General features: G+C 38.2%; 1 protein-coding gene across 5 annotated transcripts in view; it reads right to left on the bottom strand.

The window, feature by feature from the left end:
- The window catches only part of ATP2C1 (ATPase secretory pathway Ca2+ transporting 1), a 136900-nt gene that overhangs the window by 49833 nt on the left and 71530 nt on the right, over positions 1 to 15537 (bottom strand). For 4 of the 5 annotated variants that reach the window (XM_089332253.1, XM_008266005.4, XM_017346719.3 and 1 more), the window contains 6 exons: positions 12973 to 13034; positions 11343 to 11451; positions 8635 to 8790; positions 7178 to 7246; positions 6112 to 6187; positions 3475 to 3541 (listed from right to left, as the gene is read on the bottom strand). In XM_089332253.1, the coding sequence (XP_089188379.1) occupies positions 3475 to 3541; positions 6112 to 6187; positions 7178 to 7246; positions 8635 to 8790; positions 11343 to 11451; positions 12973 to 13034 (539 nt within the window). Of the gene's footprint in view, positions 1 to 3474; positions 3542 to 4797; positions 4877 to 6111; positions 6188 to 7177; positions 7247 to 8634; positions 8791 to 11342; positions 11452 to 12972; positions 13035 to 15537 lie in introns of those variants that run through there. The other variant, XM_089332254.1, reaches the window with a different exon arrangement.

Raw genomic sequence — 15537 nt, forward strand, 5'->3', positions numbered from 1 at the left:
CCCCTAAAGCACCAGCATTCCATATAGGCTTCAGTTTGAGTCCTGGCTGCTCCACTTCTGATCCAGCTCCCTGCTAATGCATCTGGGAAAGCAGTGGAGAATGGCCCAAGTGCTCGGGCACCTGCATCCACGTGGGAGACCAAGAGGAAGCTCCTGGCTCCTGGCTTTGAATCAGACCTGCTCCAGCCATTGTGGCCATTTGTGGAGTAAAATCAGTGGATGGAAGACCTCTGTCTTTTCTGTTTCTCCTTCTCTGTATATAACTCTGCCTTTCAAATAAATAAATAAATCTTTTAAAAAAACAGTAATAATTCCTAGAGTGATGAAACAACTAAATGTTTCAAGCTAAAAGATTTCATAATATATCTAGATTAATAAGATAATCGAATGGAGATGTGATAATTAGAAAATAAAGTGTTTTATTCTCTTAAAAATTTTAAAATGTCTCTTTTTTTTAATTTTTATTTATTTATTTACTTGAGAGGTAGAGTTACAGACAGTAAGAGGGAGAGACAGAGAGAAAGGTCTTCCGTCCGCTGATTCACTCCCCAAACAGCACAACAGCCGGAGCTGTGGCGATCTGAAGCCAGGAGCCAGGTGCTTCTTCCTGGTCTCTCATGCGGGTGCAGAAGCCCAAGCACTTGGGCCATCTTCTACTGCTTTCCCAGGCCACATCAGAGAGCTGGACTGGAAGAGAAGCAGCTAGGACTAGAACCGGTGCCCATATGGGATGCAGGCGCCACAGGCAGAGGATTAATCTACTGCCCCACGGTGCTGGCCCATAAATGTCTTATTCTTTGGAAATCCTTGAAGAAAGAATAAAATTCATGATATGGCAACACTTAACAAACAGAACTGCTCCAAAAAAGAAAAGAAAATCCTAAAACTGCTCAAAAACAAAAATTGGGTCTAACAGAGAATATGTCATTGACTAATATCTCATTCTTGATTTATTTCACATTTAACCTATGATTTTTTTTAATACAGATTAAAAGCAAGAGTTTAAATTTCACTTTTGCTTCTTTAGGAGAAAAATTATATTAATTATATCACACGTTTTTACTTCTGATTCATTTTACCTATTCTTTGTAATATATCTGATTTTTCCATTTGAAATACCCTGATTCTTGTTCTAATAGTTGAGCTACTACTTCCTAGACCTATTACGGGGATGTCACCCATGATTTCTTTTCCTTAGACACCTAGACAGATTTTGACCTTTGTTGTGTTCACACATCATCTTTTTTTTTTTTTTTTTTTTTTTGCAGGCAGAGTGGACAGTGAGAGAGACAGAGAGAAAGGTCTTCCTTTGCCGTTGGTTCACCCTCCAATGGCCGCCACGCTGCAGCCGGCGCACCGCGCTGATCCGAAGCCAGGATCCAGGTGCTTCTCCTGGTCTCCCGTGCGGGTGCAGGGCCCAAGCACTTGGCCCATCCTCTACTGCACTCCCGGGTCATAGCAGAGAGCTGGCCTGGAAGAGGGGCAACCGGGACAGAATCCGGCGCCCTGACCAGGACTAGAACCCGGTGTGCCAGCACCGCTAGGCGGAGGATTAGATTATTGAGCCAAGGCGCTGGACCCACACATCATCTTAATTTCTTTGAACTTTGTGTTGCGAGAATTCATACCAGAATAAGTTTTTTGACAAAATGTTCTAAGTAGTTGCTTCTCTGTAATTAATTGAACTGATACTTTGGAAAGGCATAATTTAAAGGCTATATCATTTTCCTCCACAATTTGCTCTCAAAGTCCCACTGTCTAGCATGATTTGACGTTACTGTGGATGAAGACTTAATAAAATGCTTTTTCCCTCTGCATTTGATTAACTATCTAGTTCTACTCCTCTAGTAACCTGATAAGAACAGTATGCCAAGAATGTTGCCAGGCAATACTGCTTATGATAAGGGGACCCCCTGACTGATAAACTGTCTCTGGCTTGGAAAACTGTAATTATCCTATGAAAAGCATAGCTTTGAGTTTTCTGAATACAGTGACTCTTAGAGCTAGTCATGCCCCTTGCAGGCACTCTGGGAAGTGCACCTTTCAAGAGATGTTATCTACTAGGGAACATTAGGTTAACTTAACTAGAGGAGCTGGCCACTCACATGTTGGCCTCAGCTCCTAGTACTGAGGTAAATGCTGCATGGACTCTCAGAGGAGGGGAGAGGGAAGTTGTCATGCCAGCTGAAGGGTAAAATGTGCCTTATCACTTTCATATCAGTTAAAATGTTTAGCAGAACCAAGAAGGATCCCAGCAGTCAGAATTGTAGCTTTAATGAGAAGTCTCAGGCCAGCTCAGTCATCCTTCCTTTGGGGGTGATCTGACTTGTTTTCTTTACAGTCACAAAGACTTACTTAGTTGCAGTTTTCTCCATCCTAACTGGCATTTAATGACTCTTGCAATCTATACTCATTTTTTGTTTTAGCTTGAAAAAAAATTCATACATCATTTCTTACATAATTTCACCTTACCTCTTTCTGAAATTCCTATTAGAAGCTATTTCTTGAAATACTCCCATTTTTTGCACTTCTATCTCATTCTGTTTCAGATATTTTACTCCAGTTTTTAAAGAAACCTTCTTCAATCTTACATTACAGTCTTACAATGTTAATTTGGCAATCATAATGCTAATTTCCAAAATCTTTCTTTGTTCTCTGATCCTTTTCTTCAACCCAAGCTTTCTGCTTATTTTGGAAATTATTTGCTTTTTCTCCCATTTTTTTTCTCCTCCAAGGTTGGTTATTCATTTTTTGTAACCTCATGCTGCTAATTTTCTGTTAAACAATTCTTCTCTACATACAAAAGTGTGAGAATGAGTTAATAATCCCAGACACTAACTGTGGGTTTTCTTCACTGCCATGTATGTAAGTTTTAATCGAGAGACTTTTGAACTATTTAAGCAAAGATATGACAGGAGGCTATTTCAAGGAGTTCATGGAAAACAGAATTAAAAGGTAAGTTTAGGGACAGATGTTTGACATTAGATGCCACTTGGGATACCTGCATCTTACACTGGAGTGCCTCAGCTCAAGTTCCAACTCCATTCCCAATTTCAACTTTCTGCTAATGCACACTCAAGGAGGCAGCAGTGAAGGCTCAACCAGTCGGGTCCCTGTGACCCACATGGGAGACCCAGATTGAGCTCCTGGCTCCCAGCTTTGGCTCAGCCCCAGTCACTGCATGCATCTGTGGCGTGAAGGTGAGGGGAATTAACCAGCAGATGGGAGTTCTCTGTGTCTCAAATTTAAAAAGATTATTTTTCTTTAAAATTTAAGTTTATTTTGGTGCAAAAAATTTTGAGACCCAAGCATATAATGAGCCCTTAAACAGTTCAGGCAAAAGGTCTGTTATGAAAAACTATGCATGAATATCAAAATTTTTGCAACAAAATAATCTTTCAATTTCATTTTCCATGAACTTTTCTCAAGTACCCTCATACTCTTATGGGCTCTATGTAAAGTATTCGAACTTACCTTACACTAATCGTAAACATTTCCAGGATATCTTTTCCTAGTAACCAGCCAACCAACATGATTATACCTGGAACAGAATCAAATACCTGTTTTTCTCTCTTCTATAAAATCACCTAGAAGGGACAAAATAAGCTGAAGGCATCCAAAGGGTCCCTTGATACAAAAGGGAAAGTGATCAGTTCACAACTACAAGGTTTTAAAAAAAACTCCATCTCGCAAAGTTAACACTGCTTAAAGTTTAGGCTATGCAAGCGCATACAGTTTACCTTTTACTGCCATTTCCTCCCACCCATCCCTTATAGCAGTAACTGACAGTTCAAGAAAACATCACCAGCAATTTCATACAATGGGAAAAAGGAGCAGCATAAGACATGTCTCATACTTACTATCAACTTGGAAAAGAAAAACACTAGAACTTTTCAAAACTTAACATCCAGCTACTACATGTTAAGTCTGTACTCTACAAGTAGGAACAGTAAGAACTTGGCTCAGAGTGATGTGCCTTACTTAAGAAACCTAAAGTTGTATTAGCATTTAAAAATTATCACTTCCGTGGCATTCAAATAATTCAAAAAGCAATTAACATAAACCATATTCCCTGCTTTAATTTTTAATATTTATAAAGAACAGGGGGCAAGGAGTGTGTCAGGAAAAAGAAAATATTGAATCATTAGAGGTCTGATAAAAACAGAACAACATCAAGATTGTACTTATTCTGCTTTAGTCTGGGACATTAAAAGCAAGTTTTTTTCCATCTCTGTATAACTACAAAATAATACTTCAGGTAGTGATCCTCTAAGACACTAAAAATTATACTAATAAATTTTTATAATAAGGGTCAGCCAACTAATAAGCTGCAGAACTCCAGTCTGTTTCTATAAATAAAGCATGCTGGAATATAGCCATGCCCATTTGTTTACATTTTGGTCATGGTTGCTGTCATGTTAATATGAAAATTAATGAAGTATCTCTAACAGACACACTATAGCCATAAGAGCCTAAAATACTTGCTACCTGGCCCTTTACAAAAAAAAAAAAAAAAAAACTTTGCTTACCGCATATCTAGATCTTGACCCTCAACTTGTTCTATTTTGTATTATCCTAATAATAAAAATCATTATACTAATATAAAACCAGATAAACCTTAAGTTGGAGCATATTTATCATTAAATTTGATTTGGTTTCAATGAGACAGCATTAGTTTTAATAGTATAGCATTCCTATAAACTACTAAGAGTTGGCTAGAATTTCCTTTAACATGAAATTCACTGAAAAATTTCAATAGCAATAATCAAATGAAAGGAGCTATGAGAACATACACACCAGATAAAGTCAACTATCTTCCAACCTTCTACTTCATGATAAAGTTAGATCATCACATATATAGATGAATAAAATCAAAGGTAGCTAAAGAGATAATACATAAGGAATTATTTCACTAAAAATATGCAACGGAAATATTGCTTTAAACCGTATTATTGACTTTAAAACATTGAGCTAGAAAGAATAATTTAAATGGCAAGAGAATTACAGGAGTAAAGACTCCAAAATTAGTATTTGTGTTTCATATATGATAAAGATGTCACTGCAACTCAAGTGAAAAAAAAAGAATGGATTATAGAAATCAATGGTACTGGGATAATTAACTTTTGAGTACAAACATCTTAGTTCTACCTTAATTCATGTACAAAACTAAATTTTAAACAAGATAATACAGTTAGGCATCAAAATTAAAATTACAATGGAGCAATGCTTATATAAATGCTCTTATAAACTTGGGAGTGGGAGTCTTTATGAACAGAACCACTGCAGAAACCATAATTGCAGAAAGTATCAGCAGGAGGGTGCTCATAGAATCTCAGGAAAATGGGATATTTCAATGACATATATCTCCCTCCTACCAAGTTAATTATCCATACCTTAAAGGTAATTAAAATAAATATTTTTAATTTAAGCAATAAAAAGTCTGATAACCCGGTTACATAAAAAGCCATTACAACAGAAGAAATAGCAGGTCATAAAATGAAATAAAAAGAACCAACATACATATGACATAGTACTCAGTTTCTTGACTAATGAAATGTGAAATAAGGTTTTTCTCACCTTAATGACAACAAAGTTGGCCAAAAATTTTAAAATTTCATGGCTACCCTTTGACTCAGTAATTTACCCAAATTTATTCTAAAGAAATATCAAGTATTTACAATAGGCTATCAGCAATGAACAACCCAAAAAAAACTAAATAAATGTCTATCAGATGGCTGATTTTATGTATTTTTTTTCACAGAATGGAATATTATATAACATCTAAATTTATTTCAGGAGAGCATCTATTTAATGACAACAAGTTCATGACAGCATGTTTTAAACAAAAAGAGAAAAGTAATCCATAATATAGTATCATTACATTTTGTTGGAGATTATAGGACAAATATTAAAATGTTTACAGAAATGCTGATTTTAAGAAATACAGTTCTATTTTTTTCTTTGTGAAAAAGGACAATGACTGGAGGATTGATTTTATAATAAAAGAAGTTTAAAAATACAGCAAATAAATAGGACTATAACTTTTATCTTTCCCACTCCAAAAAATAAACAAGTCCAAGAAAAACATACACATACTCACTCTTCTCTTACCTATTATACCAAAGGAGTAAAAGGAAAGTTGTTTTCCTAAGAGGTCCATGCTCTTCTGCAAAGGAGTTTTTGGTGCCTTGACAAATTGGAGAAGAATGCCACCATCAGTTATAGCTAACAAGCTCTCCCAGTGCAAGAGGCTCTGCTATACCTTACATACTCATTCCAAAGGCAACCACACAACTCTCCCATAAGGTAAATAAATACTACCACCTTCCCTGGTCAAACTGAGGCTTAGACTTTAAACAATTCCCAAGTCAGATGGTAAGGAATGAAAAACCTCTAAACTTCAAAAATAAAAAATATTTATTGAATCAAAAATGTTCATTTGTAAAATCCATTTTCCTTATGCTTCTCCCTTTGAGGAAAAATCTCTTCTCCTTCCTATCAGCTTCTAGAACCTCATTATCACCAGCTGCTCCCTCACCTTTCTAATTCTTCCTTGTAATCACAAAGTGCTAGTAACCCATGCCTTTGTATCCGGGGCACTTCCTGAACTGCTAACCCTGTCTTCTTTAGCCACCTCTCACTACCAAGCTTCTCAGAATGGATTTCCACATTGTATCACACACTGGAATCTTGAAAGGTTACCTAAGAATTACAGATGATTTGAGGAAAATATGACATCTGCAAAATGTAACATTTTTACGTAAGTACCTTCTAGGTTATTTTACTTGGCTATCTTTGTTTTCGCCATCCTTGGCCTTAGGTAAGGTTGAATGTATATTCTGAGGTACAAGAATACATATTCTCAGGTACAAATACACTAATTAATAATTCTTATAATTAATATAAAGCTAATTTCTAAAAAGAGTAAGATCTGTAAGTAATGGGCTATATACATTTTTCTCTTATAAATCATGAATAAAGATCAAAATCCTGATCAGGTAAATTCAGGCCCTTCCAACTATAGATTTTCAATGATGCATCCCAGCAAAGACAACTGAATGATATTCTGAATAAAATGCTGCTTTCAAGTACATGCAAAAAAATCACAATATTCTGTTTTCTACTTACAGTGAATTTCACATTTTATACAAATATGCATCTAATTAACAATACTCACTTCTTCTGCTTGCATCATTTTAAAAACTTCCCCAAATTCAGAATTTTCTCCTGTTCCAATGACAATACCCTAAGGGGGGAAATAAATGTATGCTCATTCAGATGTAATCATCTCTTTCAACCCAAGAAAAAACAAACTTTCCTTCTCTTTCTTCAAAGTCTTATCTACAAGGAACAGATATTGGAGACTCTCTTAGCAAATCTGTTACTATCATGAATATCTACCCCTTATGATGCAAACTTATGATTAAACATATCACTGACTAAATTCTGAGGCCTATTTTCTGCTTTTATTTCTGAAATTTGAATCCATCTCAATAAAATTTTTAATTTAGTTTCTCCCCCCTTTTCAGCTATTGAGTAGAACCATTTATACTGGCAAAATATGAGAATCCAAGAAATAAAGAATTTCAAATCAGTCAACAGGTGAATGCCTAGTCAGAACACTATAGCCAGTACCTTATCAACTAAATTAAAATTTTATTTAAGTGGTAATGAACGTTTCTTAAAAAAAAGGAGCAGCTACTGAGAACTATTCTCTATCCAGTAAATGGCAGAACTATGGATATATTTTATAAATTTGCATTTCAGGGGTGCAAGATCCCCCTCAGTCTTATAAAATAGCTATCAAAAGTTAGATTCAATTTTGCCTTTTCTTTATCATACATTGTTAAAATATGATATATTTATGACATAAAATTTACATCATATATTGTTAAAATTTATATTTTTTAAAAAACTAGCAAAGAATTAAGAAAATAGTTTAAAACAAAGGAACTGCTTTTTTCAAAAGAAGAAAGACTATTACTAAAACAAACCCCTGTAATGTAAAAGCAGGACCCAGCCTCTTGTCTAGCCCGCTTAGCCCAAGGTGTCCTTGCCTGTCCTTTATCAAAGGAATTCACTGACTTGAAGGAGTGATACAGCTGGCTCTACAAGGTTCTAATCACCAGACCCAACCAGTCATTTGCTTCTCCAACAGGTAAGAACCCTGATGGCCAGGACTGTCCTGGGGTAATTTGTGTAGGGGAATTCCAGATCCAGGTAGACTGTAGCTGCCACCTTCCCGTAACCCCCCGACTGACTGGAGCCCACCTGGGCCATCGTAAATTCCCTAAAGAGCACCGCATCACTGACCAATCAAAGGAAGGTCATAAGCACCACTGACCAACCAGTAACTTGGACCTTGGACCTCTCAGCCCCAATTTCATTCTGTAAGAACCTTCACACCTAACTGCTCAGGAAGCCCAATCTATAAAGAACCTTCACCCCTAACTCCTTGGGGAGCCCAGGAATTAAGCAATAGCTTCCCGGCTCCTTGTGCTGCACTTTGCAATAAATACCTACTTTCTTCCACCACCCTGATGTTAGTGATTGGCTTTATCTGTATGTCAGGCAAGCAGACCCAGTTTGGGAGTTCTACAGTAGCAATGACTCCAACCAGTTTGGCAACATTACCTTTGCTTTGCCACATCTGACCAGAGTTCCCATGAAGGCAATGTTACTTCTTGATGCAAGATCCCCATTAGTTGCTGCTGGCTGAGGAGCTGTGACCTTCGAACAAGGTGTTGTCTCTCCTGTCAAGCTGGATTCATCAATGGAAAGATCCACAGCCTTGGGGAACATAAAGCATCCTATAAATTGAGGCTAGTGCTACATCTGACATTTCAAGAATCCATAACCATCACTTCTTCAAATTTTCTTTCTACTGATTGCCACAACTTGTATCATGTCCACTACTCTGAAAGAAGACCATAGTACACTCGTATTTTAAAATGAAGTTACACCAACAAAATCTGAGACATGCAGAACAGAATGCTGCACAAGAGACTTGATTAACCTAAAATTCAAAACACAACCAGGATAATGGGAGACACTAGCTGAGACTCAATCTTTGGAGAAAACTCAACTTTGAGTGACAGAACAAGGACATAAGCCTCAGAGCCATTTTCGTTTCTTGCCTGAAAACAGACCCAATCTCCACGGGGTGGGGGAGTTGGGAGAGGTGTAGGGGAGAGAGAAGACGCAGGACTCCCTAACACATGCATTCTTTCCCTTTCTCAATTAGCACAAACCCATGCCCTGTATTCTTCCCCACCTTTTCAGGGTCCATGTGGCACTCTGCACCTCCCCCAACAAGCAGCTTAGGAAAGGACTCTGCTTGCTGCTCAAACAGAATGAAGCCTACTTTCAAATCTCCTGCCCTCTGTCCAGGCAGTCTCAACCCCACTTTCTCTTTACCCACCCCCTACTCTGTTCTCCCTAAAATAAAGTCTTCTCTACTTTAACTAGCCACCTCCACTCCTTCTTTGAACCCTAAATTCCTAAAACCTAACATTAAGACAAAACATTATTTCCTAGTTCTGCCATGTCCCTAAAATTCTCGAAATATGTTTGGCTGATTAAAACCAATCATGAAAGAAATACCTGAATAAAGAGTGAAAAAGGGTACTGAGAAAGAAATCAGTATGTTATTTTCGGCTCAATTTTCATTTCTTGCTATATATCCGTACATTCATTCCAAATTAAAGTTAACAAGAACCAAATATGTTTCCATGTGGATTATGAATATCTTCCAACTCTGAAACAGAGTTCAATTCTGAGAGTTTCACTCCTGATACAAGTATTCACCTATCCAAGCATTCAAGAAAAACATCAAACATGGCTTTTGTTTCTGAAAGTACGTACAGCCCGTACAAAAATGTCTTCCAAGGATGTAAACAGTGTGTGTAATGTAACACAGAGGATAAACTGATAACACACACAAAGGAGAATACTAGAGCCAATCAAGTTTCTGAAATAATGAATTAAGAATTAAACAGTTCCCCCACTGCAGAGCTTTTCAAAACCTTCAATACACTAGAGTATGAATCACCTCAGCAATAATACAGAGACAATAAGCAGGGTTTTCAAAGTTCTGTAAGACCAGTAGAACCAGTATGACCACCACCTCCATCCTACTTCAAACCAGGGGTGAAGAAAGCAAACCTAACAGACTATGAGCACACTCAAGTGTGAAAATCAATTGTTTCCCAAGTAGTTTTATTCCATAGCATTTCAGAAGCTCTTATGCAAGTCTTTAGGACACTCTTTGAGAAACTAGTAACTATTCATAATGTTTCTCTTGTGGCAGACTCATTCATCCACCAAAAAAATATTTACTGTCTTAACTATGTGCAAGGCACTGAGCTAGATCCTGGAAAGGAACAGGATAAGGAAATGAACACAACAAATTACTCTGCAGTTTCACTGCTACTTAAACTTCACAACTCACAGCTCACACTATATACAAAGTACTCTAAACAATCTTTTTCTTTTGGAAAAGTGTAATAAATTACATCTTTTTAAATGATTCATCTCTTTATGAGCATGCATATCCTAAATAATCTCAGGTAAAATAATTATAAAAACTGGTTCGCAGCTGCCTTTTCCTCCCCATCTCCTTATGTTTACTCAGCATATGTGGTCTGATATTCTCTTATGATGCTTGGCAGCAGCACTGCAGCACACGTTCAAGAGGGTAAACAACTGATACCTTATAGTGTACTGTGTTGCTAAGCTATATAGCAGGTTAGGTGTATTCAATGCATTTCTGACTTAAAGACACTTGCAACTCCCAATGGGTTTACTGGGATGAACAACATTCTAAGCAAAGAAGCAACCACACGGGAACACGCACACTTTGGAACACTATTGTTTCACTGTCTTCCCTACCTATCTCGGTCCAACACTACTTTTCAATTACCAACCACCAAAGCTATGTTGTCTGAGCCATTCTCAGACCTCACTCAAAAGGAATCTTCTCCTTCTCTGATTTCCATCCCCTATTATTTTCTGAACTTCTCTTATTCAAGTACTGAATTCCATCTCACTCTATAAGTGATTTGTGTACACATATAACAGGCTCACTAATTACAAGAATTCTATCACACATTCACTGTGTTGCCAACAGTGCCTAACACACAAGTTTCCATAAAGATCTGTTGATTAAAAGACTTTATAGGAGAGACAGAAATATTGTTAAGGAAGAAAAAAAAAAAACAGGTTTCCATTTGTCACTTTTTAAACTTGGATATCAAATGTGTCAAATCAACTGGGTTAATCCTTCAAACTGCTGCTTAATATCCAAGTATTTTCAATTCTCTCAAACAGATCCCCAAACCAACCTCAAACAAGCGTAAGTCAGCAGGAACTCTGTCCCCAACAGAAAGGCAAACTGTATCACCTGGAACCAAGTCTCGGGCAAGTGTATGTTCCAGTTTTCCTTCACGCACACTGTAACATGAAACAGAAACAACCATGGCTGAAAAAAGAAAGCCACGTTACTTATCCAAGAAAAGGATTATATGGTCTTATTAAGATACTTAGATAACAGAAAATCATTGGAAAATCTAACTAGTTTTTCAAATGCAGATTGTGAAAACTGAAGCAATTTTCTGAATCATCTGGGTATTGGATTATGCATCACCGAACCCAGAACAGTGCTCAGCATAACTACACACAAAAATACCTGCTAAATAAATCCATAGGTCAAGAACATCAACATCAGAGCTACAGAGTTTTGGGGCTGGCAATGCGGTGCAACAGGTTAAGCCACTGCTTGCAGCAATAGCATCCCACGTGACAGCCTAGCTGCTCCCCCAGGTTCGTGTCCTGGCTGCTGCACTTTCCACTCAGCTCCCTGTTAATACATCTGGGAAAGCCGCGGAAGATGGCCCGAGTGCTTGAATCCCTGCTACCCACGTAGGAGACCAGGATGGAGTTTCAGGTTCCTCACTTTGGCCTACCCCAGCTCCAGCTCTTGCAGCCATCTGAGGAGTGAACCAAAGTATGGAAGACCTCTGTCTCTTCCTTTCACTCTGTAACTCTGCATTTCAAATAATTAAGTAAATCTTGGGGGGAGGGGGAAGAACTTAAAATTTTAATATTCTAATTTTTGTTACATTGATCAAAGCAGAAATATTTCAGATTAATAGCTTCAACAACATTTTTTAAAGATTTATTTTTTATTTGAAAGAGTTACAGAGGGAGAGGGAAAGACACAGAGAGGTCTTCCATTTGCTGGTTCACTTCCCAAATGGCCACCAACAGCTGAGCCAGGCTGAAGACAGGAGTGAGGACCTTCACCTGGGTTTCCCATGTGGGTTGCAGAGGTCCAAGTTCTTGGTCCATCTTCCAATGCTTTTCCCACGCCAATAGCAGGGAGCTGGATAAAAGTGGAGCAGCCAAGACACAAACCAGTGCCCATCATGGGATGCCAGCATCACGGGCAGCAGTTTCACCCACTACGTCACAATGCCAGCCCCTCATCCACATGTTTAGACAGAGCTGGGTGACGAAGTATAGAGTACTAGCCACATTCAACTTATTTTTTTTTTGCTGCTGTTCTTTAATGTATTTGAGGGGCTGAGAGAGAAAGAGAAAGAAGAGAGAGGGAGAGGGAGGAGAGGGAGAGGGAGAAGGTGAGGGAGAGAGATAGAGGAGAGAGAGAGCAAGAGCGAGAGAGAGAAATCATTGGTTTACTCCCTAAATGCCTGCAGCAACAGACAGAGTTGGGCCCTAAGCTTAAAATAAAATCCAGGCCTCCCACATAGGTGGCAGGAATCTAATTACTTGAGCTATCACCAGTGCCTTCCAGAGTAAGCACTATCAGGAAGCTGGAGTCAAGAGCCAGAGACAGGAATCAGCCCCAGGTACTCCAACGTGGTATGCAGATATCTTAACCACTAGGCTAACACCCACTCCCAACTTCTATTTTCAAACAACAGAAACCCTTATCAGAAAAGAGGATCATACCAATGACATTCTGGTGGTACAAGTTTACTCAATTCTTCAAGAGATTTTTCTGAACGATATTCCTATTTAAAAAAAAGTTAATGTTAACAAAAACACAGATGAAGAAATTTAAAGATGTATTTCCCTACAGATTCCTCTTGAACTTAAATATTAACCTCAATCATTATTTTAAGATTTCTCCAATTCTTACCTTTTCCTTTTCTTGTGCTTATATTTTTAACCATAAAAACTTGTGCTTTATTTTAAAATGCTATAGTGATTAAACAGTTATGATAATTAAATATTCCCAATTTCACACTTTAATTATATTCAATGAGCAAAACTAATGTTAAGTTATTTAGAACATGGAAATTGATTAACATGCCCAAAAAGTATGAAATTTTGAGTCATTAAAAGATCAATGCCTCATAATTAAGATAATTTTACATCTGGTGTTTGATGGCCAAAGTCAAAGATAAATAAGTATACTCAAGATTTGCTTTGAAGAGTAAGCCCACATTCACTGCAAAGGTTTGCAGAGTAAGTTTGCTGAGAAAGAACATAAGTGAGCTGTGAATCTATTCTGACAGATATTCCTCCCATCAACCTGAACTATCTGAAAGGGAAAGTTTTCAGAAGCCCTAATTATGAAGTGTCAGCCTTCTTCCAGCCATATAATCAGAAGCTGAGAGTCAGAGACTCCGTCACCTCACTACACTGTTCAGTCCACGCTGCTATTAGCAGTGCTGCTTCATGCAACAACACTGCTAGTTTAGTTTTATGTCTACACTAAGCACACCAGCCTTCTGGCCTACGGTTAGAAGAGGAAGGGTCCAACAGTGGGGGTAAAAGGTGGTGGACAATGTTTTAAAATGACTTCCATGCTAGTATTAAGTCATAATTTCATTCCCATTCACTACCTGCATTGTCTTCAATTAAATAACATAAAGCTGTCTGAGAATAACTTAAAACTAAACCAGCTTTTAATCAAGCAAAAGAAACAAGCATAAAGAATACAAAAATAAAAATTATAAGACTCCTCCCTAAACAAAGATATTAAGGAATTTTATCCAAAATTCCTAAAAAGGGCTAGAAAATCCTCACCAATCCTAGATCCCAATACACAGATGCTGCCCAATTTTAACCTACACCTCTTCTGTTTTCTTAACTTCTGCTCACAAAACTATACAGCTTTATAGCAGAACAATCATTTAATACACTAAAAACCTGATGGCCATCTCTAATAACTACTGGAGAAATAACTGTAAAGTGGAATCATTACACGACTACATAAACAAGCACATATTTTTATGACTGGGAAGGAAGTATAATGGTGTGGGGAATGGGGCTTAAAAATGAAAGGGCACTGTGGCATAGCAGGTTAAGCCTCCATCTCCAACCCACATGGACACCAGTTCAAATCTCAGCAACTCCACTTCTGACCAAGCTCCCTGCTAATGCACCTGCGAAAGCAGCAGAGGATGGCCCCAGTGCTTGGGGCCCTGCACCCATGTGCGAGAACCGCGAGAACCAAAAGTTCCTGGCTCCTTGCTTCAGCCTGGTCCAATACCAGCCACTGTGTGTGACCTTTTGGGGAGTGAACTAGCAGATAGAAGACCTCTCTCCTCTCTCTCTGTAACTCTTTCAAATAAATAAATACTAAAAAAAAAAGGGAGAGATGAAGGAAGAAAGACAGGTATAAATATAAAAGGAATACAAAAACACTCCTCCTGAAGTACATGTAAAAATGCAAATGCTACATAATAATAAAGCATAGAGAATTTTGGGTTCATCGTTCATAGGAATTTTTTGCCAGCATATGGCAGATTCATCTGATAGAAAATATTACCTTTTTAGAGAGAGTTTTTAATTGCTGTTAATAGAATATTGTGGTGATTTCACCTCTGGGAAAGAAACCAGACTGGGCAGTGCTGCGGCTCACTTGGCTAATCCTCCGCCTGTGGCGCCGGCACCCCAGGTTGTAGTCCCGGTTGGGGCGCTGGATTCTGTCCCGGTGGCTCCTCTTCCAGTCCAGCTCTCTGCTGTGGCCCGGGAAGGCAGTGGAGGATGGCCCAAGTGCTTGGGCCCTGCACCCGCATGGGAGACCAGGAAAAAGCACCTGGCTCTGGTTTCGGATTGGTGCAGTGCGCCGGCCGTGGCAGCCATTGTGGGGTGAACCAATGGAAAAGGAAGACCTATTTCTCTCTAACTCTGCCTATCAAAAACATAAAAATTAAAAAAAGAAACCAGACCTAGCAACTTTAAACCGAGCTTTTCATAATGTTTTGATCTTTCTGCATTAAGTCACTGTATTATGAAGATATTTAGCAGTCAGTCTCAGTCATTACTTTTAAGATGTATAACATAGCAACTTTGTAAAAGTCTACACTGACAGGTTAAAATCACAACTTTATGAGGCCTGTTTGGGGGTAGGGGCTCTCTACCAAAGAGAACAAGTTATTAAGGTCTTCCATACATAGAAGTAATATTTTATGGAATCCTTCTAAAGATGGTTCCCCACACATCAGACACATTATTCAAGATGCAAAAGGGGGAGGCTGGCATTGTAGCATGGCAGGTTAAGCC

This window comes from Oryctolagus cuniculus, chromosome 4 (assembly GCF_051225735.1).
Source record: "Oryctolagus cuniculus isolate XC-2025 breed Fujian yellow rabbit chromosome 4, ASM5122573v1, whole genome shotgun sequence".
NCBI classification, from domain to species: domain Eukaryota; kingdom Metazoa; phylum Chordata; class Mammalia; order Lagomorpha; family Leporidae; genus Oryctolagus; species Oryctolagus cuniculus.